At 51.5% G+C, this 27,146-nt stretch overlaps 1 protein-coding gene across 3 annotated transcripts in view; it reads left to right on the top strand.

The window, feature by feature from the left end:
* The window catches only part of pde4a (phosphodiesterase 4A, cAMP-specific), a 45,147-nt gene that overhangs the window by 3,566 nt on the left and 14,435 nt on the right, over nt 1-27,146 (top strand). The window contains exons 2-6 of one of the 3 annotated variants that reach the window (XM_080776633.1): nt 1,983-2,171; nt 3,099-3,135; nt 3,954-4,024; nt 17,972-18,021; nt 18,445-18,557. In XM_080776633.1, coding sequence (XP_080632759.1) covers nt 1,983-2,171; nt 3,099-3,135; nt 3,954-4,024; nt 17,972-18,021; nt 18,445-18,557 — 460 coding nt within the window. Of the gene's footprint in view, nt 1-1,982; nt 2,172-2,199; nt 2,214-3,098; nt 3,136-3,953; nt 4,025-17,971; nt 18,022-18,444; nt 18,558-23,930; nt 23,995-27,146 lie in introns of those variants that run through there. The other 2 variants (XM_080776634.1, XM_080776635.1) reach the window with 2 other exon arrangements.

Here is a 27,146-nt window from a genome sequence, read left to right as displayed (position 1 = left end):
AGCCTTATCTGAACATACACGCAGCAGCCTGTAATGTCTGTATGTTAATTAAAAACAGCTGTCATATCTTTCTCCTTCAACCTTCCTTTCCTGAGTAATACAACAACTGTAACCTGGTAGGAGCAGGGACGGATTAAGACTCACAGGGGCCCTAGGCCAATTATCTTCCTGGTCGGGTGGGCAAGGCAAACAAACTACTACTCAGGTTGTAAGGTTTGTGTAGATCAAGAAAGCACCTGTACATTTTACACGTACACATACAGGTAGCAGCCCAAACCATAAGTTAAAGGTGTAGTGAAATGAAACTTTTAGACTATATCCGTGGTCATCATATGAGCATACGTAACAATGGATGCCAAAATAATTGGCAAATTCTCATTTTTGTGTATTTATATATCAAAAGTCCATAAAAATAATAATTTTTATTACTTCCTGAAAACGAAAATGTACTGTGTGATGACGTGTCGAGGCCCACATCGATAAAAGCCAATAAAAATTAAGCTTACCTGTTTAATTCCCCATATGTGTGCATCCGTCCACTGCGTCCAGCACAGCTGCTAACTGATTACAAAAATCCTCCGTTTTTATTCCTATTCAAGATAACATCCAGACAGTGTATTACTTGGTTTCAACTTAATCATCACGCTAAAAGATGTATCTGAAAACATTATAGGGTAGAAATAAGCCACATATCAGTAAACTGGTACAGCTGGCCGACCATCTGACTTGTAAACAAACACACTCCATGCTGTCCTGCATAGCATAGCTACCGTCCCATCGCCTGAAGGGACGCTCTGATTGGTTCAGAAACTTCATAGCAGTTTTTCAACTTGAAACCGCCTGAAACTTCAAAATAATATGTCCACCATTTCCGTTTCACTACGCCTTTAAGACAGCAGACACATTACACACATCAAATCAAGGGAATTCCACAAATGCTTGTTTTAACAGTAGCCTTTTCATGGTTCTTAAGACCTGTGGAAGGACATGCCAAAATTTGGGAGCTTAGAGAATGAAAGGCTCAGTCATCTTTTATTTTTAGTGGAATACTTCAAGTAGACACTGTTCAGCAGACCTTAGGCTCCTGCAGGTCAATGATATATTCAGGTGCCTGGCCATGCAGAGCTCTACATGTAGAGCCTGAGGCCATCAGGACCTGAGTAATGTAATGTGACTCCTTTTGCTGGAGCTGGTTAACAGTCTGGCAGCAGACAATACATACACTCTGAAGGTGAAAAGTGATTTGCAATATTGCAAGCGTGAGGAGACAAAGGCATGGATATACAGGTAATCATCTCTAACACAGAGGGTGTGAGACAACTGACTGAGTTTTGCAGTGTTTCTCAGGTGGAAGAGACATATATGGGTCAGCGACTTGATGTGTGTGTCGTGGTGCATAGCCTGATCAAAACTGACGCCAAGGTTTCTACGGTTTGAAATGCATATTGGTTTTGACGGACCCAATACCCTGCAGGCACCTTAGGAACAATGCTATCAGAGGCAACAATGGGCAGTTGGGCACCTCAGTTTTAGAAATCACTCGCCATACAGGCCTAATAGCCGACAAACACTTGCAGATTGAGATTGCACATTCAGATTGAATTCACCGGGGCTGTCGGCGTGAAAAGAAAAATACAACTGGACTTAAATCCTGAGTTACTTTAATTTTCCTGCATACAAATCTCTGATTTATTCCATTGTTCTGTTTGATTCTGAGGAAGATGAAAGTCGAAACGTCAGTCACCCCTGCAAAACAATAAAGAAAGTGCAGACCAGTCGAGTGCTCCAGTTAATTTTATTTGGGTCTCCTGAAGTGCCCAGGTATTATATATTTTCTGATGCAAGTTGTTCCTGTTGAGCACCGACCAGCCCTTCTAGCTTCTGCTGGCTGAAGCACGCAGGACTTCTCGTTGCCTAAATCTCTGTGAAGATTGTTGGTGTAAATTGGTTAAATTAATTTGACACCTTCTCGTCCCCTTCAGCTTTGACTCAGAGAATGGTCCGTCACCTGGCCGCAGTCCCATGGACGCCCACTCGGGTCCTGGGTTGGTGCTGCACCCCACCTCCTTCCCCCAGAGCCAGCGCAGGGAGTCCTTCCTGTATCGCTCAGACTCGGACTATGACATGTCCCCCAAAACCATGTCACGCAACAACTCCATCAACAGTGAGGGGTGAGTACCAGGTCTTTGTTCTAACTCCATCAACAGTGAGGGGTGAGTACCATGTCTTTGTTCTAACTCCATCACACGGACAACATGGTCACCTGTGGTGCGTGGTTTAGAGAGCAGTTTCCCAAACTTTTTAGCTCAAGAACCAAAAGAGATATTAGACATTTGCCCGGGACCCAAACTGGTGAGAATAGCAGAATATAACAAGCTTTTATAGATCGGCTATTTTCACAATAATATTTTTTTATTTCTGTAATTTCTTAGATGTGTTTTTTTGTTTGTTTGTTTTAAAATGTATAAAATAAAAAATAAAAAAATATATATAAAAGATTTTACTCGAGTCGTGACTCATACAAATTGGTCCGGGAAACAGTGGTTTAGACTAGCACTGGTTCTCAATATGGGGTCACTGGCACCAAATCCTTTCAAACTGCAGTCCACTGCCAAATACATTATATGAATTCTGTGGACCTTGACCTGAAAATGAACCACTGGTTTAGAGTATAATTTGATGCAAGCCTGCACACACACACACACACACACACACACACACACACACACACACACACACACACACACACACACACACACATTAAACAATCACAGCCCACTTGCTTGACATTGAATAACATTGTAATTACAGTAGAATTATGCTAATGAAATCATACCAGATCCTGTTAGCATTGGCCATTCAGCTGTATTTCATGGCTCATCTCTCTGTAAATTCCAACCGTCTGACTCTGAACCTTCCATCAGTAAATTTCGGCACCGTTGCTCTGTTTAGATTCACACAGTCCTACACGTAAACATCCATTTCACAGCTATACCGACCAACCTTAACGCACTTAGCAACGCAGCTGTGTTTGTCCATCCTAAACACTCCCATTCATATTTACTTGCTTTCCTTTGTTTTCATCCCTCTCTCCACAGCCACGCCGAAGACATGATAGTCACCCCTTTTGCTCAGGTATGTGCTTACCACGTTCAACCTGGCGTCCCTGGTCTAGCTATGTCATGTCATAGGTGAAAATGTTCAACAAAATAATGTTCAAATTCAGTATATGAGGTGATAAAAATAGAAGCTCACAATGCGTTGTGATCTATTTTAGATCATTTTACATCAGCCTGTTTGTCGTACAACAACTAAGTACATACTGTAGGCAGGGTGTAGTGCATGGTTAACAGTTTTTTGGCAGTGTAATGTTACTTTCTTCACAGGTGTTGCATTGATGGAGGTTGTGTTCCATTCAGGTCCACTGTGCTGCTAAATTAATTAGGATCATTGATAACACCAAGTAACATTACACTACTATTTCATAATTCATACCAATTTGGCTGTCATGAAAATAGAATAGAATAAAGTAGAATAGACTTTTTTTCCATTTGCATGAATGCATAGGACATCTTTTAGAGCTCAACTCAAGACAGAAAACACATACTGTTGTAGCCTGCCTACATCCTACAATACTACATATATCCTACCATACTCTTTAAAAGGCAAATATTGTTGTTGTAAATGCCTTTGAAAGTCTGGGTAATTAGCAGTGGTGGACAAAAAAGTACTCAACCGCAGTACTTGTGAAAGTATAGAAACTCCTGGTCAAGCTATTATTCAACGTTTGAACGTTGCTCAAGGCAAGGAAGGTGTATTTTATAGCACCTTTCAACAACAAGGCAATTCATTGTGCTTTATCGTTATGGTGACACTTGGTGATAAACAGGTACTTCTGTCTAACAAGTGCAGTGACTTTATCTTGTCTGCCCCCTCCCCCCTCCCTTATCCAGGTGTTGGCCAGCCTACGAACTGTAAGAAGCAACTTCACCATCCTCGCCAATGTCACGACACCCACAAACAAGTCAGTATCATCATCATAGCTCCGCCGTCGGCCCTGCCAAATCACTCTGGTCATGCCGATCCATTTGTTTAGTAGTGTGTCACTGCTTGTGTTAGCCCGTCTGTGGTCCCACCGGAATGCATTTATCGTCCAACAGTATCAGATATCCTCGTTCCTGTTAAGACCGTGCGAGAGGAGAGAAAATCAGTGGTGTTATTTGGCTTGGTGTTTTCAATATGTTTGTCCCGGTACTGTGCGAGCGCCGCATATCCCCCTAATGTACTGTATATCTCATGCAGAGTCTGTATGCATTGTGGAGTCTGTCAGGTCTCACCTCAGGGGGAGGGGCGAGTTACCATGACAACCAGGCACGCCCATGGCCGGGTCATAGACTCAGTGTATTATCCCAGAGCAATTCTAAATCAGCTGCGCCTCATTCCGGCCGCCGCCCTGGTTAGAAATTAAGGACAGCCGCAGCCTGTCAGCCGCGCCCTTTATAAACAGCCTGCGCACCTAGCAGTATCAGATCCCTGCTACACACAGACGCTCGCGCAGCATATGCCGTCCACTCGGCGTTGGATGGTAAGTCCACACTCCTCTCACTTATGGACTCTCACGTATGGACTATGTTTATTGTTTGATTGTTTGTATCACCACTCAATTGCTCTCTTATATTCTCACATCACCAGGCTTGTAGGAGTGGGGCTGGAAGCACACGCAGGAGCGTGTGCCCCCCATAGACAAGTATACACGGAGAGCCGCATGCATACTGGAGACCCACCTGGCTCGTATCGGGGACGAGTGCGGAAGACGGGACCCCCGTATGGAAACGGCAGCCCCACAGCTCCATAAGGTCGCAGTAAGACAAACCGTTCACTATCTATCACCCGTGTTATTAAGAAGAGGCACTCATAGTGGCAAATGAGCAGCTAAGGATAATAACGAAGATTGTGAATGAAGGAAGTCACCCTGTCGATGCTAAATGAAGACTGTGAACGAAGAGTGTCACCGTGGTGTTGTACACTGAAGATTGTTGAATGAAGATAACCCCGTAGGGACTAATGGAAGCTAGCAGGCTCTAGATAAAGTGTCACGTACACCCTGTGAAAGAAGACAGGCCCGTGTTATGTTTATTTCACCCTTGAAGAGACTTTAAGTTGGCTTGCGCCGCCAGGCCCGGTGAAAGAAGACCGTTAGAAACTAGAGCGCTTACTTTGTGTTAACCCCCTGACTGCCGTTGTCGTACCGACACGGCCACCCAGTAGATAGAGAGAAATAAGAATATAAATGCTTGTGTATCTTCCTGTTGGCCGAGCCTAAGGGGCCCTCCGTACCATCCCCGCCCGGTACCATACCAAGTACTTTTACTCTAATTACTCACCACCCCGTATCCGAGTACTTCTACTCTAAAGTACTCTTCTGTGCCTTGTGGATAGAGAAAGATACGCACCCCCTTACCTACCTCCGGGGGAGCCTCCTGGCCTCCTCTGGAACCTGGAAAAGAAGAAGAGGAAGAGTTATACAAAGGTCCAGTTGGTAGACTGCCTAGACCGGGTGTCTCAGGCCCCAACTTTGTACTTACCTTGTGCTCTGACCGTATGCTAACATCCCCTCTCATCCTCTGCAGTGACGACTCCCGCCTCGGAGCCGGGACCTCATGCAAAGAATATTACTGTCTGAGTTCTGTTTGTGAAAACTGACTTTGTTTGAACCTGTTGGAGAAATAAAGCAAGGGGCGCCATCGTGTGTCTAACCCCTGAAACTGCACTCTGAGTTGTATTTCCCACCCGACCTCCCACATATGGTGGAGAATGTGGGTATTCATCTGATCTCAACCACCGCCTAAACATGGCCAGCCCCGAATTGGCCGCCCTTCTCCGAAGTCAGACTGAACTACAGAACGCTGTGCGTGAAGTTGTCCGCAGGCTAGACCGACACGGTGATGTCCCTAGGACCCCCAACGCCGTCCTCTCCAAGCAGACCCCCGAGGATGACATCGAGGCGTACCTCGAACTCTTCGAACGCACCGCCGACCGCGAGCAGTGGCCCGCCGCCGACTGGGCCGGCATACTGGCGCCCTACCTCTCGGGAGAGGCTCAACGCGCATGTCGGGACCTTCCCGCCAGAGACGCTCGAGACTACGAGACGCTGAAGGCCGCCATCTTGTCCACCCTCGGCTACAGCCTGCCCGCCCGGGCCCAGCGGTACCACATGTGGGCCTATCAGCAGGCCCAGCCCCCTCGCGCTCAGGTCGCCGACCTCTACCGCCTGACGCAGAGCTGGCTGACCACGGGCGGAGAGACCCCGTGGATTGAGAGATTAGTCATAGACCGGTGTGTCCGTGCCCTGCCATCCGACGCCAAGAAATATGTTGCCCGAGTCAGCCCCACATCCGTGGACGCCCTGATCGCCCTCCTGGAGAACCACCACGTCTGCTCGGATATGCTCCGCCAGACCAAGAGCGACGCCGTCCCCAAGACAGACGACCGCCGAGACCGACGCCGACCAGCCCCGCCGACCCCGCCGGCCCCGGTCCGGCCCCCCCGACCGCAGCCCGCGGATCCGCAGGTGCTACGTCTGTAATCGGGAGGACCACCTGTCCTGGGCCTGCCCAGAGCGGCCCCCCGGCCCCGATGTCTCCATGCCCTCCGCGGACAGCATGAGAGGGCCCCGCCCCTGCCTCCACACCGGAAGTGAGAGCCGACGACAGACCACCCTCCCCGCCCGGGTTGATGGGACCGACACCCATGCCTTGCTGGACTCAGGCAGCGTGGTGACGCTGGTCCGGGGTGACCTCGCCTCCGCCACCAATGGACCCACCATCCCGGTCACGTGTGTCCACGGAGATGTCCGGCGGTACCCCGTCGCCCACGTGACCGTACAGACCCCCCGTGGCTCCGCGTTGGTCGCCGCCGGAGTGGTCCCCGAACTCCCCGTCCCCCTCTTGATCGGAACGGACTGTCCGCTGTTCGAGAAATACTGGAACCCGGGACGACGAGGGCCCCCCAGGACGCGGCGCCGCCGACGCCGCCGAAGTAGCGTACCCCTCGTCGCCTGCCCCGCCCTCCGCGAAGACGGGACCTCGTCCACCAGCAGCGGCCGAGGAAGTCCCCAGCCAGAACCCGGGCCGGAAGAAGCGGAGGCCTCCGACGCAGACGACACGCCGGCCCTCGGTGAAGACCCCTTCCTAGAGTTCCCCAGAATAGACGCGCCGCCCCCCCGGCGGCAAGGATCGTTCGCCACCGCTCAGTGGGCCGACCCCAACCTGGCTGGCGCCAGGCGGAACGTCGTGGCCGTCGACGGGAAGCTGAACCCGGGGGTGAGTGAGAAACCTTTCCCACACTTCTTCGTCCAACACGACTTGCTGTACCGCGCTTGCAAGGACCCCGCTGGGGAGGTCGTCGAACAATTACTCGTCCCCAAACCGTATGTGTCCCGAGTAATGTATCTCGCCCACTCCCACCAGTTAGGGGCCCACCTGGCCGTACAAAAGACTTACGACCGGGTCGCCGCCCGCTTCTATTGGCCAGGCGTTAAGAAGGCCATTGAGGAGTTTTGCCGCTCCTGTGCCGAGTGTCAGCTAACCGCCCCCCGCGGCGTGCCCCATAGCCCCCTAATTCCAATGCCAATTATCGATGTACCGTTCTCCCGTATCGCCATGGATATTGTCGGACCCCTCCCTAAGTCCGCCCGGGGCCACCGGTACATCCTAGTCATCATGGATTATGCGACGCGCTATCCGGAGGCCATCCCCCTCCGCACCGCCAACGCCCGGGCCATCGCCCACGAGCTGCTGATGCTATTCAGCCACGTCGGCATAGCGGACGAAATCCTGACCGACCAGGGCACGTGCTTCATGTCCAGAGTCCTAGCATCCCTGTATAAATGGCTGAAGGTCAAGCGTATACGGACCTCCGCCTACCACCCTGAGACGGATGGTTTGGTCGAACGGTTCAACCAAACGCTAAAGAAAATGTTAAAACGCGTCACGGAAGAGGACGCCAAAGACTGGGACCGCCTCATCCCGTTTGTACTCTTCGCCATTCGCGAAGTACCCCAAGCGTCAACCGGGTTTTCGCCCTTTGAGCTCCTGTACGGGAGGAAACCGCGTGGCCTCCTCGACCTGGCTAAAGAAGCCTGGGAGAGCCAGCCGTCCCCCCTCCGCAGCGTCATCGAACACGTCGACGCGCTCCAGGAGCGCGCCAAACGCATCTGGCCCATCGTAAGAGAGCACATGGCCGCAGCCCAGACGGCCCAGGCGCGCACCTACAATAAGGGTGCCAAGATCCGAGAGTTCGCCCCCGGCGATAAAGTGCTGGTGTTGGTCCCCACCAGCGAATGTAAGTTCCTGGCCCGATGGAAGGGCCCATATGAAGTCGTAGAGAGGAAAGGAGACGTGAACTACCGGGTGAGTCAGCCAGGTAGAAGACGCGGACACCAGATCTACCACGTGAACATACTGAAACGGTGGCATACGCCGGAGGAAGTGCCCCTACCCGCTTTAGTAACCTTTGTCTCCCCGCAGGCCCCGGCCGTGGCCCTTGGTGAGGATCTGACGCCCCAGCAGACACAGGACTTGCGGGAGCTACTCGATCGGAACCGCGACGTATTCTCAGAGTTACCGGGCCACACCTCCGTGCTAAAGCATGACATCGACACCCCTAACGGCCAGGTAGTGAGACTACGGCCGTACCGGATCCCGGAGGCACGAAGGAAGGCAATCAGAGAAGAGGTCCAGAAGATGCTCGAGCTGGGGGTCATCGAGGAGTCCCACAGTGCCTGGTCGAGCCCGATCGTGATTGTCCCCAAACCCGACGGCACACTCCGCTTCTGCAATGATTTCCGGAAGTTAAATGAGATCTCCGTGTTCGACGCGTATCCCATGGCCCGCGTCGATGAGCTGATTGACCGGCTGGGGCCCGCCCGGTTCATCAGTACCCTCGACCTGACTAAAGGGTACTGGCAGGTTCCCCTCACGGAGAGAGCCAAGCAGAAGACGGCCTTCATCACTCCCGATGGACTCTTCCAGTACCGAGTGATGCCCTTCGGAGTACACGGGGCCCCCGCCACGTTCCAACGGCTGATGGACCAAATACTGCGACCCCACCAGGCCTTCGCGGCGGCCTACCTGGACGATGTAATCATCCACAGCGCCACCTGGGGACAGCACCTGGAGCGGGTCGACACAGTCCTAGCCACCCTACGGGCGGCCGGCCTGACCGCCAACGCAAAGAAGTGCCGCATTGGTTGGACCGAGACGGACTACCTCGGCTACACCATCGGCCGAGGGTGCATCCGACCACAGACGAGGAAGGTGGAGAAGATCCAGACCTGGCCACGCCCGGTGACCAAGAAGCAGGTCAAGTCCTTCCTCGGCCTGATCGCCTATTACCAGAAGTTCGTCCAGAACTTCGCCACGATCGCGGCCCCCCTCCACGACTTGACCAAGAAGAACCTTCCCCACCACGTCCAGTGGACGGACGAGGCGGACGAAGCCTTCCGCACGTTGAAGACCGCCCTGTGCAGCGAGCCGGTGCTCGTGGCGCCGGACTTCACAAGGCCCTTCATCCTCGCCACGGATGCGTCCAACACCGGGGTCGGCGCTGTCCTGTCCCAGCCGCTAGACGGAGATGAGCATCCCGTACTGTACATCAGCAGGAAGCTGCTGAAGCACGAGCGTAACTACTCCACTGTCGAGAAGGAGTGCCTGGCCGTGAAATGGGCCATCCATCACCTCCGGTACTACTTATGGGGCAGACAGTTCACCCTCGTGACCGACCACGCGCCACTCAAGTGGATGGCGGCGAACAAAGACCGCAACGACCGTGTCACCCGCTGGTTCGTCGAGCTCCAGAGCTACAAGTTCGAGATAGAGCACCGGCCCGGGACCAAGATGAAACACGCGGACGCGCTCTCAAGACTGTACGAAGACGAGGGAAGTAGTCAAGCTCCTTGCGGTAGCAAGAAACTTAGGGGGGGAGTGTGTGGAGTCTGTCAGGTCTCACCTCAGGGGGAGGGGCGAGTTACCATGACAACCAGGCACGCCCATGGCCGGGTCATAGACTCAGTGTATTATCCCAGAGCAATTCTAAATCAGCTGCGCCTCATTCCGGCCGCCGCCCTGGTTAGCAATTAAGGACAGCCGCAGCCTGTCAGCCGCGCCCTTTATAAACAGCCTGCGCACCTAGCAGTATCAGATCCCTGCTACACACAGACGCTCGCGCAGCATATGCCGTCCACTCGGCGTTGGATGGTAAGTCCACACTCCTCTCACTTATGGACTCTCACGTATGGACTATGTTTATTGTTTGATTGTTTGTATCACCACTCAATTGCTCTCTTATATTCTCACATCACCAGGCTTGTAGGAGTGGGGCTGGAAGCACACGCAGGAGCGTGTGCCCCCCATAGACAAGTATACACGGAGAGCCGCATGCATACTGGAGACCCACCTGGCTCGTATCGGGGACGAGTGCGGAAGACGGGACCCCCGTATGGAAACGGCAGCCCCACAGCTCCATAAGGTCGCAGTAAGACAAACCGTTCACTATCTATCACCCGTGTTATTAAGAAGAGGCACTCATAGTGGCAAATGAGCAGCTAAGGATAATAACGAAGATTGTGAATGAAGGAAGTCACCCTGTCGATGCTAAATGAAGACTGTGAACGAAGAGTGTCACCGTGGTGTTGTACACTGAAGATTGTTGAATGAAGATAACCCCGTAGGGACTAATGGAAGCTAGCAGGCTCTAGATAAAGTGTCACGTACACCCTGTGAAAGAAGACAGGCCCGTGTTATGTTTATTTCACCCTTGAAGAGACTTTAAGTTGGCTTGCGCCGCCAGGCCCGGTGAAAGAAGACCGTTAGAAACTAGAGCGCTTACTTTGTGTTAACCCCCTGACTGCCGTTGTCGTACCGACACGGCCACCCAGTAGATAGAGAGAAATAAGAATATAAATGCTTGTGTATCTTCCTGTTGGCCGAGCCTAAGGGGCCCTCCGTACCATCCCCGCCCGGTACCATACCAAGTACTTTTACTCTAATTACTCACCACCCCGTATCCGAGTACTTCTACTCTAAAGTACTCTTCTGTGCCTTGTGGATAGAGAAAGATACGCACCCCCTTACCTACCTCCGGGGGAGCCTCCTGGCCTCCTCTGGAACCTGGAAAAGAAGAAGAGGAAGAGTTATACAAAGGTCCAGTTGGTAGACTGCCTAGACCGGGTGTCTCAGGCCCCAACTTTGTACTTACCTTGTGCTCTGACCGTATGCTAACATCCCCTCTCATCCTCTGCAGTGACGACTCCCGCCTCGGAGCCGGGACCTCATGCAAAGAATATTACTGTCTGAGTTCTGTTTGTGAAAACTGACTTTGTTTGAACCTGTTGGAGAAATAAAGCAAGGGGCGCCATCGTGTGTCTAACCCCTGAAACTGCACTCTGAGTTGTATTTCCCACCCGACCTCCCACATATGGTGGAGAATGTGGGTATTCATCTGATCTCAACCACCGCCTAAACATGGCCAGCCCCGAATTGGCCGCCCTTCTCCGAAGTCAGACTGAACTACAGAACGCTGTGCGTGAAGTTGTCCGCAGGCTAGACCGACACGGTGATGTCCCTAGGACCCCCAACGCCGTCCTCTCCAAGCAGACCCCCGAGGATGACATCGAGGCGTACCTCGAACTCTTCGAACGCACCGCCGACCGCGAGCAGTGGCCCGCCGCCGACTGGGCCGGCATACTGGCGCCCTACCTCTCGGGAGAGGCTCAACGCGCATGTCGGGACCTTCCCGCCAGAGACGCTCGAGACTACGAGACGCTGAAGGCCGCCATCTTGTCCACCCTCGGCTACAGCCTGCCCGCCCGGGCCCAGCGGTACCACATGTGGGCCTATCAGCAGGCCCAGCCCCCTCGCGCTCAGGTCGCCGACCTCTACCGCCTGACGCAGAGCTGGCTGACCACGGGCGGAGAGACCCCGTGGATTGAGAGATTAGTCATAGACCGGTGTGTCCGTGCCCTGCCATCCGACGCCAAGAAATATGTTGCCCGAGTCAGCCCCACATCCGTGGACGCCCTGATCGCCCTCCTGGAGAACCACCACGTCTGCTCGGATATGCTCCGCCAGACCAAGAGCGACGCCGTCCCCAAGACAGACGACCGCCGAGACCGACGCCGACCAGCCCCGCCGACCCCGCCGGCCCCGGTCCGGCCCCCCCGACCGCAGCCCGCGGATCCGCAGGTGCTACGTCTGTAATCGGGAGGACCACCTGTCCTGGGCCTGCCCAGAGCGGCCCCCCGGCCCCGATGTCTCCATGCCCTCCGCGGACAGCATGAGAGGGCCCCGCCCCTGCCTCCACACCGGAAGTGAGAGCCGACGACAGACCACCCTCCCCGCCCGGGTTGATGGGACCGACACCCATGCCTTGCTGGACTCAGGCAGCGTGGTGACGCTGGTCCGGGGTGACCTCGCCTCCGCCACCAATGGACCCACCATCCCGGTCACGTGTGTCCACGGAGATGTCCGGCGGTACCCCGTCGCCCACGTGACCGTACAGACCCCCCGTGGCTCCGCGTTGGTCGCCGCCGGAGTGGTCCCCGAACTCCCCGTCCCCCTCTTGATCGGAACGGACTGTCCGCTGTTCGAGAAATACTGGAACCCGGGACGACGAGGGCCCCCCAGGACGCGGCGCCGCCGACGCCGCCGAAGTAGCGTACCCCTCGTCGCCTGCCCCGCCCTCCGCGAAGACGGGACCTCGTCCACCAGCAGCGGCCGAGGAAGTCCCCAGCCAGAACCCGGGCCGGAAGAAGCGGAGGCCTCCGACGCAGACGACACGCCGGCCCTCGGTGAAGACCCCTTCCTAGAGTTCCCCAGAATAGACGCGCCGCCCCCCCGGCGGCAAGGATCGTTCGCCACCGCTCAGTGGGCCGACCCCAACCTGGCTGGCGCCAGGCGGAACGTCGTGGCCGTCGACGGGAAGCTGAACCCGGGGGTGAGTGAGAAACCTTTCCCACACTTCTTCGTCCAACACGACTTGCTGTACCGCGCTTGCAAGGACCCCGCTGGGGAGGTCGTCGAACAATTACTCGTCCCCAAACCGTATGTGTCCCGAGTAATGTATCTCGCCCACTCCCACCAGTTAGGGGCCCACCTGGCCGTACAAAAGACTTACGACCGGGTCGCCGCCCGCTTCTATTGGCCAGGCGTTAAGAAGGCCATTGAGGAGTTTTGCCGCTCCTGTGCCGAGTGTCAGCTAACCGCCCCCCGCGGCGTGCCCCATAGCCCCCTAATTCCAATGCCAATTATCGATGTACCGTTCTCCCGTATCGCCATGGATATTGTCGGACCCCTCCCTAAGTCCGCCCGGGGCCACCGGTACATCCTAGTCATCATGGATTATGCGACGCGCTATCCGGAGGCCATCCCCCTCCGCACCGCCAACGCCCGGGCCATCGCCCACGAGCTGCTGATGCTATTCAGCCACGTCGGCATAGCGGACGAAATCCTGACCGACCAGGGCACGTGCTTCATGTCCAGAGTCCTAGCATCCCTGTATAAATGGCTGAAGGTCAAGCGTATACGGACCTCCGCCTACCACCCTGAGACGGATGGTTTGGTCGAACGGTTCAACCAAACGCTAAAGAAAATGTTAAAACGCGTCACGGAAGAGGACGCCAAAGACTGGGACCGCCTCATCCCGTTTGTACTCTTCGCCATTCGCGAAGTACCCCAAGCGTCAACCGGGTTTTCGCCCTTTGAGCTCCTGTACGGGAGGAAACCGCGTGGCCTCCTCGACCTGGCTAAAGAAGCCTGGGAGAGCCAGCCGTCCCCCCTCCGCAGCGTCATCGAACACGTCGACGCGCTCCAGGAGCGCGCCAAACGCATCTGGCCCATCGTAAGAGAGCACATGGCCGCAGCCCAGACGGCCCAGGCGCGCACCTACAATAAGGGTGCCAAGATCCGAGAGTTCGCCCCCGGCGATAAAGTGCTGGTGTTGGTCCCCACCAGCGAATGTAAGTTCCTGGCCCGATGGAAGGGCCCATATGAAGTCGTAGAGAGGAAAGGAGACGTGAACTACCGGGTGAGTCAGCCAGGTAGAAGACGCGGACACCAGATCTACCACGTGAACATACTGAAACGGTGGCATACGCCGGAGGAAGTGCCCCTACCCGCTTTAGTAACCTTTGTCTCCCCGCAGGCCCCGGCCGTGGCCCTTGGTGAGGATCTGACGCCCCAGCAGACACAGGACTTGCGGGAGCTACTCGATCGGAACCGCGACGTATTCTCAGAGTTACCGGGCCACACCTCCGTGCTAAAGCATGACATCGACACCCCTAACGGCCAGGTAGTGAGACTACGGCCGTACCGGATCCCGGAGGCACGAAGGAAGGCAATCAGAGAAGAGGTCCAGAAGATGCTCGAGCTGGGGGTCATCGAGGAGTCCCACAGTGCCTGGTCGAGCCCGATCGTGATTGTCCCCAAACCCGACGGCACACTCCGCTTCTGCAATGATTTCCGGAAGTTAAATGAGATCTCCGTGTTCGACGCGTATCCCATGGCCCGCGTCGATGAGCTGATTGACCGGCTGGGGCCCGCCCGGTTCATCAGTACCCTCGACCTGACTAAAGGGTACTGGCAGGTTCCCCTCACGGAGAGAGCCAAGCAGAAGACGGCCTTCATCACTCCCGATGGACTCTTCCAGTACCGAGTGATGCCCTTCGGAGTACACGGGGCCCCCGCCACGTTCCAACGGCTGATGGACCAAATACTGCGACCCCACCAGGCCTTCGCGGCGGCCTACCTGGACGATGTAATCATCCACAGCGCCACCTGGGGACAGCACCTGGAGCGGGTCGACACAGTCCTAGCCACCCTACGGGCGGCCGGCCTGACCGCCAACGCAAAGAAGTGCCGCATTGGTTGGACCGAGACGGACTACCTCGGCTACACCATCGGCCGAGGGTGCATCCGACCACAGACGAGGAAGGTGGAGAAGATCCAGACCTGGCCACGCCCGGTGACCAAGAAGCAGGTCAAGTCCTTCCTCGGCCTGATCGCCTATTACCAGAAGTTCGTCCAGAACTTCGCCACGATCGCGGCCCCCCTCCACGACTTGACCAAGAAGAACCTTCCCCACCACGTCCAGTGGACGGACGAGGCGGACGAAGCCTTCCGCACGTTGAAGACCGCCCTGTGCAGCGAGCCGGTGCTCGTGGCGCCGGACTTCACAAGGCCCTTCATCCTCGCCACGGATGCGTCCAACACCGGGGTCGGCGCTGTCCTGTCCCAGCCGCTAGACGGAGATGAGCATCCCGTACTGTACATCAGCAGGAAGCTGCTGAAGCACGAGCGTAACTACTCCACTGTCGAGAAGGAGTGCCTGGCCGTGAAATGGGCCATCCATCACCTCCGGTACTACTTATGGGGCAGACAGTTCACCCTCGTGACCGACCACGCGCCACTCAAGTGGATGGCGGCGAACAAAGACCGCAACGACCGTGTCACCCGCTGGTTCGTCGAGCTCCAGAGCTACAAGTTCGAGATAGAGCACCGGCCCGGGACCAAGATGAAACACGCGGACGCGCTCTCAAGACTGTACGAAGACGAGGGAAGTAGTCAAGCTCCTTGCGGTAGCAAGAAACTTAGGGGGGGAGTGTGTGGAGTCTGTCAGGTCTCACCTCAGGGGGAGGGGCGAGTTACCATGACAACCAGGCACGCCCATGGCCGGGTCATAGACTCAGTGTATTATCCCAGAGCAATTCTAAATCAGCTGCGCCTCATTCCGGCCGCCGCCCTGGTTAGCAATTAAGGACAGCCGCAGCCTGTCAGCCGCGCCCTTTATAAACAGCCTGCGCACCTAGCAGTATCAGATCCCTGCTACACACAGACGCTCGCGCAGCATATGCCGTCCACTCGGCGTTGGATGGTAAGTCCACACTCCTCTCACTTATGGACTCTCACGTATGGACTATGTTTATTGTTTGATTGTTTGTATCACCACTCAATTGCTCTCTTATATTCTCACATCACCAGGCTTGTAGGAGTGGGGCTGGAAGCACACGCAGGAGCGTGTGCCCCCCATAGACAAGTATACACGGAGAGCCGCATGCATACTGGAGACCCACCTGGCTCGTATCGGGGACGAGTGCGGAAGACGGGACCCCCGTATGGAAACGGCAGCCCCACAGCTCCATAAGGTCGCAGTAAGACAAACCGTTCACTATCTATCACCCGTGTTATTAAGAAGAGGCACTCATAGTGGCAAATGAGCAGCTAAGGATAATAACGAAGATTGTGAATGAAGGAAGTCACCCTGTCGATGCTAAATGAAGACTGTGAACGAAGAGTGTCACCGTGGTGTTGTACACTGAAGATTGTTGAATGAAGATAACCCCGTAGGGACTAATGGAAGCTAGCAGGCTCTAGATAAAGTGTCACGTACACCCTGTGAAAGAAGACAGGCCCGTGTTATGTTTATTTCACCCTTGAAGAGACTTTAAGTTGGCTTGCGCCGCCAGGCCCGGTGAAAGAAGACCGTTAGAAACTAGAGCGCTTACTTTGTGTTAACCCCCTGACTGCCGTTGTCGTACCGACACGGCCACCCAGTAGATAGAGAGAAATAAGAATATAAATGCTTGTGTATCTTCCTGTTGGCCGAGCCTAAGGGGCCCTCCGTACCATCCCCGCCCGGTACCATACCAAGTACTTTTACTCTAATTACTCACCACCCCGTATCCGAGTACTTCTACTCTAAAGTACTCTTCTGTGCCTTGTGGATAGAGAAAGATACGCACCCCCTTACCTACCTCCGGGGGAGCCTCCTGGCCTCCTCTGGAACCTGGAAAAGAAGAAGAGGAAGAGTTATACAAAGGTCCAGTTGGTAGACTGCCTAGACCGGGTGTCTCAGGCCCCAACTTTGTACTTACCTTGTGCTCTGACCGTATGCTAACATCCCCTCTCATCCTCTGCAGTGACGACTCCCGCCTCGGAGCCGGGACCTCATGCAAAGAATATTACTGTCTGAGTTCTGTTTGTGAAAACTGACTTTGTTTGAACCTGTTGGAGAAATAAAGCAAGGGGCGCCATCGTGTGTCTAACCCCTGAAACTGCACTCTGAGTTGTATTTCCCACCCGACCTCCCACAGCATGCAGACAATTGGGATGGTCAATAGTGCTAAATTTACCTCCCTTTGTAATTCAATAGACAGGGCAGGCTTTTAGCACTTCATCAATATATTCTGTATATATATATATATTTATATATTCTTTTATATATATATCGTATTGTGCCGAATATAAGACGTCTCTGATAATAAGACGACCCCCATTTTTCAAGAATCATTTGTAGAAAAAGAACATTGAATGTCAAATAGTCTAGTCCCCGATTATATTACAACCCAGTTGTAAATTGGATATTTAAAAAAAATAGTGTTATATACCAATAGGATTTATATAATGCACGCACGCACGCACACACACACACACACACACACACACACACACACACACACACATACACACTGTTCCATGGAATTACCAGCTTCTATAATTATGCAGCACTATGCCCTGGAAATACCTCCCTCATTCACAGTAAAACCCACTATCAATTTTTTTTTTAAATTAAAACACTGGGGGTTTCATTGTGTAAACCTGAGAAAATTCTAGCCACTTCTGGAGGAGAGCTGAGCAGAGGCTCTGTAAAAAAAACTATTTTTGGCCACTTGAATGCATGCGATTAAAAACGGGGGCCGTTTATCTGTATTCAAACATGTGATATTTTAAACCAAATGTGTATTTTTCATTATATTTAAAGCCCTCTGCACATTATCTCTTTTTATGCACAACATGATGCAATAAATACATGCTGCTGAAATGTTCTTTTGTTGCTGGAATAGCTGGAGTAATAAGTTACCAGCAGGCGGCAGCAACGTATCGTTTCACATCTAATGTAATGATCCATTTGTCCACAGGAGGTCGCCAGTGACAAGCCAACCCACTGTACCTCAGGCTACACTCTCTGGTATGTTGAATCAGCTTACTCTGATTACACTGCTGGACTCACATTTCACAGATTTTCTTCTCTCTAACAAACATACTCGCACAAAGTGGTGGAAAGAAACTAAGTAGCCTACATTTATTAAGTACTGTACTTCTGTACTCTGATTCCCCAATTCTCTTTCCAAGGAAAAAGATTATAATTATATATAAATTAAATTAGAAATGTCTGCCATTCTATGAAAGTAGGCAAAAAACTAACAAAAATGTGTCTGTCTGTCTGTCTGTCTGTCTGTCTGTGTGTGTGTGTGTGTGTGTGTGTGTGTGTGTGTGTGTGTGTGTGTGTGTGTGTGTGTGTGTGTGTGTGTGTGTGTGTGTGTGTGTGTGCGTGCGTGCGTGCGTGCGTGCGTGCATGTGTGCGTGCGTGCTTCTTGCGTATACCCTCCAGAGGAGACGTACCAGCAGATGGCTCGGGAGACTCTGGATGAGCTGGATTGGTGTCTGGACCAGCTGGAGACCATCCAGACCCACCGCTCTGTCAGTGAGATGGCCTCCAACAAGGTACACACACACACACACACACACACACACACACACACACACACACACACACACACACCTACTCCCTCACTCCCCCATATGTTTATTTCTATACATTTCTATGTTGTAGATACCTCTATGTTTGTTCCCTCCCCGCAGCGCAACAGTGGTGGAAAAAGTACTAGTTTATATTTTTTACTTGAGTAAAAGTATCAATATTGCGATATATAAATACTCAATTCAAAATTCTAAAATGTACTCGAGAAAAAGTGCAAACGTATCAAAATGTACTTAAAGTACCAAAAGTAGAAGGCATTATGCAGAAGGTCCCATTTCTAATGTATAAAATGTTTGAAAATATTTTGAAAGTAGCTAATCGGCTATTTTCAAATGGCTGAGGGCTGAAGTGGGTAATTTATGTTTATTCAGTCCTGTGCATTTCACATAATGAGTACTTTTACTGTTGGTACTTTAAGTACATTTTAATGCGAATACTTTTTGTTGTAGGCTACTGTTGCTGCAATGTATTTCTACTTTGCAGTATTCATACTTAAAGGGAAAATATATGTATTTTTATGTGAAAAAGGTTGAAAACCACTATACTAATACAGTACCTACTAAAATACTAATTTATCCAATGGTAACTCGGAGCAAGTACAAACGAACCCTTAGGCCTCACTCACACCTTCGCATCAGACTGATGTATGCTTGTTGTATACAATCTTGCATTTCCAATGGGAGTCATGGTTTGACACAACATTTGTGTTGTATGAGGGGGGGGGGGGGGGGGAGTCGAAACACAGCCGAAAGCCATACAACAGCTTGTAGTCCAAAATGTTCTATCAAACCATGTGACTTCCATTGGAAATGCATTGGGGCGGCCATGACACTTACATCTTGCTTACATCTAGCATGCATCAATGTTGTATGCTAGATCGAAAGGTGTGAGTCAGGCCTTATGGGTCCATTTGGTTTGAATTGTACACTCCCAGTGTTCAATGGACACTGATGATGTTACTGTTTACACAAACTCAACACAAGTTTATACAACATTATGTAAAACAGTACTAAAACATTTTATGTTTTTATTTTTAATGTTAGTACTGTTTTCCACCACTGACAAACTGACAAACTTCACACTGCTATTGTCTTGACATAATGTTGTATAAACTTGAGTTTAGTACAAACTTGTTGAGTTTGTGTAAACAGTAACATCATCAGTGTCCATTGAACACTGGGGGCTCGATTCACCAACAATAAATATGCCAGAGTGTAACGGTGGCGGAAACAGATATCGTATTTATCCGTCCGATCAAGCTACGGTGAGATGACGTGTTATTCAGAGAAGCTGGTGTAATCACTTCATTTGTGCGGATTGCTGAGTGTATCCTTTCCGCATTTTTCCCAAGCGATTCGCCTGGTGTCGCCTGGTTAGTTGGAACATCCACGCCCATTCTACACCATATAAGGCAACAGGAAATCTCGAAATACGTCATCATAGCCGGCACAGAGGATTCCCAAACTTAAAATTCTATACAACAGCGCGATGAGCTTGTAGAGTAGTTCATTTTGATAGGAGGTTCTCTGCACGGACAGATCTTCAAGCAAACAGCGCGAGTTATATACATAATTATAAACGAAACTTGCCAACTTGGCACGCATTGCTTCACTCCTTGTTAAATGTCAGAATGTTAATAAGTTAACTGATATCTTACAGTTACTTTCACATAATGAGAAAGAAGTTAATTTGTACTGTTCACCACACGACCAAATGCTATATTACAACTCGGCAATGATAAGCCCTTACTGATGAATGCACTGCAGGGTTATAAAAAAAAGAAAGAACACTCGCCTGCAGAAGTAAAATAGATATCCGATTTTTTTTTTATCAGAGCTGCATTGATTCATGTGGGGAATAGATTAATATCATCTCACTGTCATCTGTCTGAATGCCATGTGGAGAATGGATTTGTTCTGATCATGGACACGTATAGCATATAGCTATTTAAAAGTTAAAACTGACTGGCCAAATTGCACGCGCTGATGCCATAATGTGGATTTATAGGGCGAATTAGCCCTCGTGACTGCTGTCTGTCTGTCAGACCGGCATGTCTGTGAACCATAGAATGCCATAGACCATAGAATGCCAGTCTGAATTTGAGCCACAGACCACCATTCGATGAGATTTAGCCTCTCAGACCCAAAACTAAGGAATATTTTTTGTCCTTGGACAAGCAAGATTTTGTCCACAATACCATACCGTATTGATGTTGGTACCATTAGGAGAGATAACAGGCAAATGTTGATCAAAATAAAAAATCTTCTACGTTCTCTATTTTGTGGAGAATTCTTGTAAATTAAATAATGCAGATGTTTAACGATAATTTAACAACAATTTTTTTGGTTTCATTTTACGCTCTCAAGATCTAATAAGGGTCTAATAAGGATCCAATAAGGGTCCATTTGGTTACCCCATCATTTAGCTGGGGACCACCTGGAATCCCTTCAAGGACCACTGGTTGAGAACCACTGGTGTACATGCAATCATAGGCTTTGAGGTTTCAGGTCAAAGGCTCATTTCATGCCTGACTTGTGTGCACTTTGGGATCGTTTTTACTCTGTATTATTGTGAAGATGTGGTTAGCAGTGAGTTTTGTAATTTTGTTTTAACCACATGAATAAGAAGCGTCCTATAGTAGCAGATTTACGACTAAAAGCTCACAATGCAACTTGTTGACGGCAAAAAAGGAGGTGGCCTAGAGAATAGAGCTTGTCAGATCATATCGGTTCCGTTTTCTGGGCGTTTTATTTTAATTGTTTTGCAGTACAAATATATAAAATGTTGGATTTGTGTATTGCATCCATGCATAGTGTGTGCATAGCTGGGCTTCTTAAGTGTGCATGTATTTGTAAGTGAGCGAGAAGAGAGAGAGAGAGAGAGAGAGAGAGAGAGAGAGAGAGAGGGGGGGGGATAGGGGAGAGAGAGAGAGGAGAGAGAGAGGGGGGGGGGATAGGGGAGAGAGAGAGAGGAGAGAGAGAGAGAGAGAGGGGGGGGTAGGGTGGAGAGAGAGGAGAGAGAGAGAGAGAGAGAGAGAGAGGGGGGGGATAGGGGGGGAGAGAGAGAGAGAAAGAAGAGGGAGAGAGAGATGGAGAGTTGGAGAGAGAGGAGAGAGAGGAGGGGTGATGTCTGTGGGTGGGAGGACATTGAAGGCAGAGGGAAGTGGTCCTGCATGATGCTGATGTCTCTGCTGTAACCTTGGTTGCTATCGAACAGCAGCAGGCTCTGCCCTTCCCCTTCACTCATTGGCTCGCCTCTATCGCCGCAAAGCACGTGGTGTGGCCGCCGACGAATGGGATCGAGGCAGCGCTGCCTCAGTAGTGTTCCATCTTAAAGGGACATCGTTCCGTTCTCGCATCATGTTATATGTTTAGTTTACGGCAAGGCAGTCAATCATTTGTCATTACAATTGTGATAGAAGGGAGAAGTGAGAAGTCTGTAAGGATATTTGTGTGTGACTCTGTGTGTGTGTGTGTGTGTGTGTGTGTGTGTGTGTGTGTGTGTGTGTGTGTGTGTGTGTACATACAGTTTGTGTCGAGAGACAGTCTCATGGGGTAAACAGAGACAGTGAATACACAGTAAATCCTTCAGTTAAATCAACACTTGTGGGTTTTACTGTCTGACGCTCTTTTAAGCAGCTGCTGTTCACCTACAGATATCATCCACTTTGTGCCAATATGGAGGCACACACACACACACACACACACACACACACACACACACATGCGCGCGCACACACAGCATCACCACCACACAGTCTCTCACTCATCCTCACACCCTCGCCCGCACATATTATTTCGACAGACGCACATGCCACCTGCAGCACATGCGCACTCGTACCGCGAGCAGCAGCAGCGAGCAGCCAAGAGACGCATGCACACATGCACGCGCCTGCAGCCACACAGCGCTGATTAGCTTGCAAGGGCTGTCTACAGCATCCAGGGAAACAAACGGCACAAGAGGCAGAGCACCGGAGGAACAGGAAGGGCAGGAAGGAAGGAAGCAGCGGAGGACAGGGGAGCAGGATTATAGACCTCCAGCATCTTGAGCCAGCTGAGCCGGATGGACGGAGTTTGCAGCAAGAGACGGAGCTCCGGGGCTGTCGAGAGGAAGGCTGACTGACTGACTGGCTAGCTAGCTGGCTGGCTGGCTGGCTGGCTGGCTAGCTGGCTGGCTGGCTGGCTGGCTGGCTGTGGACTGACTTCGTGTTGTTGTGGGATCAACGTGGCGCGAGCCGGGCCGATGCACTGGTAGGACCGGGCCAGGCCTCTGGATCGGTGGTGTGGGGGAGGGGGAGCAGACGCAGGTGGGAGAGTGGGAGCCTGTTTTTCCAGACCGCTTCTCTCTCCGCCCGTGATTCTCCCGGCCTGACCATCCGCTACAAGGGCCTGCCTGCATCACTCTCTCGTTCTACCTGGCTCTCTCTCTTCTGTCCTTGTTTCTCCTCAGACCCCCCGCCCCCCCCCTTGCCTTTCTGCTGTATCCTCCATCCTCCTCCTCTCCCTCTTCTGTCACTCTACGTCTCTACGGTCATCTGTTCTTCATCAGCGTCTCTATCTCTCTCTGCCTGTCTCTCCTCCATCATTGTCCCTGTCACTCCTCGCAGTGCCCTTCAGACAGTCGCTTGCACCCCTCTCCTGCCCACCCCTCTTATTTTGTTGCCCCTCCACCCTACCTCCTCCCTCACCCCCCCCCCACCCTGCGGTTATCGTACATTCGGGTCAGCTCTGCTCAGCAAATGCGATGAGATGTAGTCTCTCCGGCAGCCAAGATCCAGGGGGCTCCTGGCCTGCCCGTTGCGGGACGGACCCTCGTCTTTGGACTGAGCCTAGGCTGGAACTGACCGGGCGGCCTGCTGCAATGTGCTGCATGTAGGGAAAAAAGACAGCCAGCACCAGCAGCCTTTGGCCTCAGCCCTCATCCACTCCCCTCCCCCCCCTCCCACTATCCCCAACCCCGTCATCCCCCTCCACGGGACTGCTGATCGCTCTGGAGTGTCCCGGCCTGGCTGGCTGTGGCCTCTCCCCGCACGCCCTGACGACGGCCTCATGCCACTGGGGCGAGCCCAGTGCCCCCACGCCGCTCCACTACTGCACCTCCTGCGTGTGCCAGCAGCGGCCATCGCCCCCCGTCACCCTCAGCATGGGGGTGGTGGAGCTGGAGATGGGCATTGACCCGGCGCCGTCGCCCTGCCCCTCCCCCGTGCCGGGGGGCTTCCGTCTGCCCCGCTCCTCCAGCTACAGCCCGATGCAGGGGAGGACGGGGGCAGAGCTGGACCTCGGCGCTGATGCCGGAGGGGTTCTCGAAGGGGGGGGCATGGCGGCGGAGCGCCGGACCCCCTTCGTGGACCTGTTCTGCGAGACCTGCTCCAGGCCCTGGCTCATCGGCTGGTGGGACCAGGTAGGGCTTAGGGAGGTGACCCCGCTGGCCGCCATCTTGGATTAGATGTTGTGAACTCTTCCAGTGTTATGTTGACATGGATTAGTCAGGGCAGCTAGCCCTATAGCATCCCCATTCTGGGGGAAACGTATGCCAAAAATATAGCCTATCTACAGTACAAGAGCTTGTAGATTGGCTATATCAGTTTGGTGTAGAGAAGTGTTTAGTTTACCAAGTATAATGAGTTTCATATTTCTAACTGAAATATAAGAAAAGGCAGTGAATATTATGTGGCAGAAACAAGTAGATGATGAAATGAGGTACGGTATGTGTGTTGGGGGAACAGAGAGAGTCTGTCTGAGAGGTTGGAATGCTGGTGAGGGTGTGTTTATATTTCCCTGTACTCTTTCTGTCCTCATCCATTATTTATATATCTGTACACCGAAGAGGAGCAGACAAGGAGGCACACACTTTATTATAGCCCTAACCCAGCTCAAGAGTTTCTACACTGGAAAAATAAACGGTTGAATGAGCATAAAGGCCTGCTTCCCACAAGCACGAATCTGTGTGCACAACTTGCCAGATTTCCCATCGTGTGAGGATGTAGTCTCGTGGATGTCAGCCAGAATATAGCTGTGTTTTTCTGCAAGTAGATCACAGTGTTGCATGACCTCCATCTTCATTCTCCACACCTGCTGCCAGCGTCCTTCACCTGAGGCTGGGTTAGGCTCAATACACACTTTCAGTTGGCAAAGGCATCATCAGTGAAGGGCACTTAGCGTAATGAACCAATGTCAGTGTTTACCTCCATGACATTATGCCCAATTTATACTCCGTCGCACAACGGTGTTCTGTATCGACAATAGCGGAGCAGAGCTTCCAGAACGGCTATGTTTGGCTCGGGACACCGTCCTACAACTAAGTATAAATCAAGCTTCAATCAAAACATGTTTATGTTGCTATCGCTAGCATTTTCCTTTGTTGTGCCATCATCATCCTGCACTTGTTTTTCTAAACACGGGAGGGGGAGGCGCACAGTTTTGTTTTGGTTTATCAGTCTCCTGACATACAACGTAACATATCTCTGTCACCGCAATCAAGCTCTCCTCACCTCACCACAAGCACCAGCTCACTCACCTTGATACATTTCCACAGCCATGTTCTATTATTATTTATTTTTTTATCACATTGTCTTTGTCAGGTGGAAATGCGCTGTAAGCGTGTAGATTGAAGGGCATCAAAGGACTTGAAATGCTTACAGGTTAGAGCTCAGTGGCTCTCATCAAAAAGCTAGATGTTCCTATCCATACTGACATACAATAAGCACAGTAAATAATCATACCATAGAATGCAGAGAGACCAGTGAGGTGCCTCAAGAAACTAGGATACCAGGTAAACAATGAACCTACAGCATCAGTCTAAAATATCATGCTATCTACATTTTTTCACATCTCATCAACGAGTGTGTGTGTGTGTGTGTGTGTGTGTGTGTGTGTGTGTGTGTGTGTGTGTGTGTGTGTGTGTGTGTGTGTGTGTGTGTGTGTGTGTGTGTGTGTGTGTGTGTGTGTGTGTGTGTGTGTGTGTGTGTGCGCGCGCTCGTGTGCGTGTGTGCGTGCGTCTGCAGGTGTCTCCTATGTGTGGGCTTGCATTGTATTTCATTGTTTATCCTGCCACTCAGACTGGCACCGTGGAAGTGTTGGTTGGTAGCTACAGTATGACTCAGCTTTATAGTGTCAGAGGGGAGGGGGGGGGGGGGGCATAAGGTTTTGGACTGAGTCTGCTGCTTATGTGTGCCATTAGGTTTGACTGGATACTTCAGTTATTCCACCTGTTTGGACCAGGGGTCCAAATAGGCCACTCAACATGCAGGCACTCTCAGAGTTACACTAACACTGAGGACTTTACAGTGTACTGTAACCACTGGCGTATTCTTCCTGGCTGCCTTAATGGTTTTGTTGTCATGCTGCTGTTAACTACTGTAATAATGCACAATATGTGCACAAAATAGAGTTATTAAAGAGAGAAAGTGAACGGCAGTGTAATAATAAGTATATAAATGTTCCTCAGTGGAAAAAGGTGTGAGGTTCAGAATTAAGGAATTATTTGTGGAAGCTCCAAAATTCGTCGTTTTCAGGCCATGGGGGCTACCGAGAGAGGGAGAGCAAGGACGGAAAATGACAGGTAAAACGAAAAACAATCTGAGAAATGTACATTTATACATATACTGTAGCATAGAAAGAAAGTAGCAATACTGTACTTGAGGTACATCACTGGAATGGCATAGACTTATAGTCTTATGTGCTAGTGACATAATGCTAGTGTTGTTTACTTAGAAGGGTGGGGAGCTGTAAGACATAAACGAGAGAGACAGAGAGAGAGAGAGAGAGAGAGACTCACTCTCACAGACAGACAGACAGAGCCGAGCAAAGAGAAGGGGAGGGTTTGACCTTGGTAAAGGTCAAAGACACCTGCGCACTCTCTCAGATTGTCACCCAAGCAGATGCTGCTCTCACATCCAAGCTGAAGGGCTGCGTGTGAGGAGGCAGTTACCGTGGCAACCGCTCCGGTTGCCATGGAGATTATTATGTGTGAAGGATCAGTCAGTAGGACACAGACTGAGGGGTCTTGTCCGAATCGCACTGCGCCTTCATGTGACAAGCTCGCCTGCATGGGAACCATTCCACTTGTCTTGGCATGTCATTTTAGGTTGTTATGTTTCTATAGGGTGTAAAAGCGTGTATGTCACCAAGAAGGGGGCGGCGTCTGAAAAGCTAGCGGCGCCATTCTTGTGGGCTTTAAATTCTAGCCCACATCACTCAGAATAGAGGGACGGTGGTATGTTTTTTGTAAATATTGTGCTCGTTCTTGGCGACAACTTAGTGAACCAACACCAGGATAGAAAGAACGTTGGGCCCAAATACCTTACAAGGACAAGGAAAATGTCGTGAACAAACACGGATGTGCTTAGATACTTTGAACGTTATGTCTCCCGCCCGTGCACTGTACAGCCGAGATCCAGCCGAGATCCAAGCCATTCTACGTCTTTTTGTAAACTCGTCAATCTGTGTTCCTTGATGCTGTCTCCATGCTGGAAAGCTGAAAATCAAATTCTGTTTTCTGGCTCATTCCCTCGACGTGACCTGCTGTGGCACTTATTTACTGAGCAAGTCTCC

The sequence above is a fragment of the Protomyctophum bolini genome (genome assembly GCF_963924005.1).
Source record: "Protomyctophum bolini genome assembly, chromosome: 11".
NCBI lineage: Eukaryota > Metazoa > Chordata > Actinopteri > Myctophiformes > Myctophidae > Protomyctophum > Protomyctophum bolini.
The sequence above is the reverse complement of the archived record's forward strand: the minus strand, read 5'-3'. Positions and strand labels throughout refer to the sequence as shown.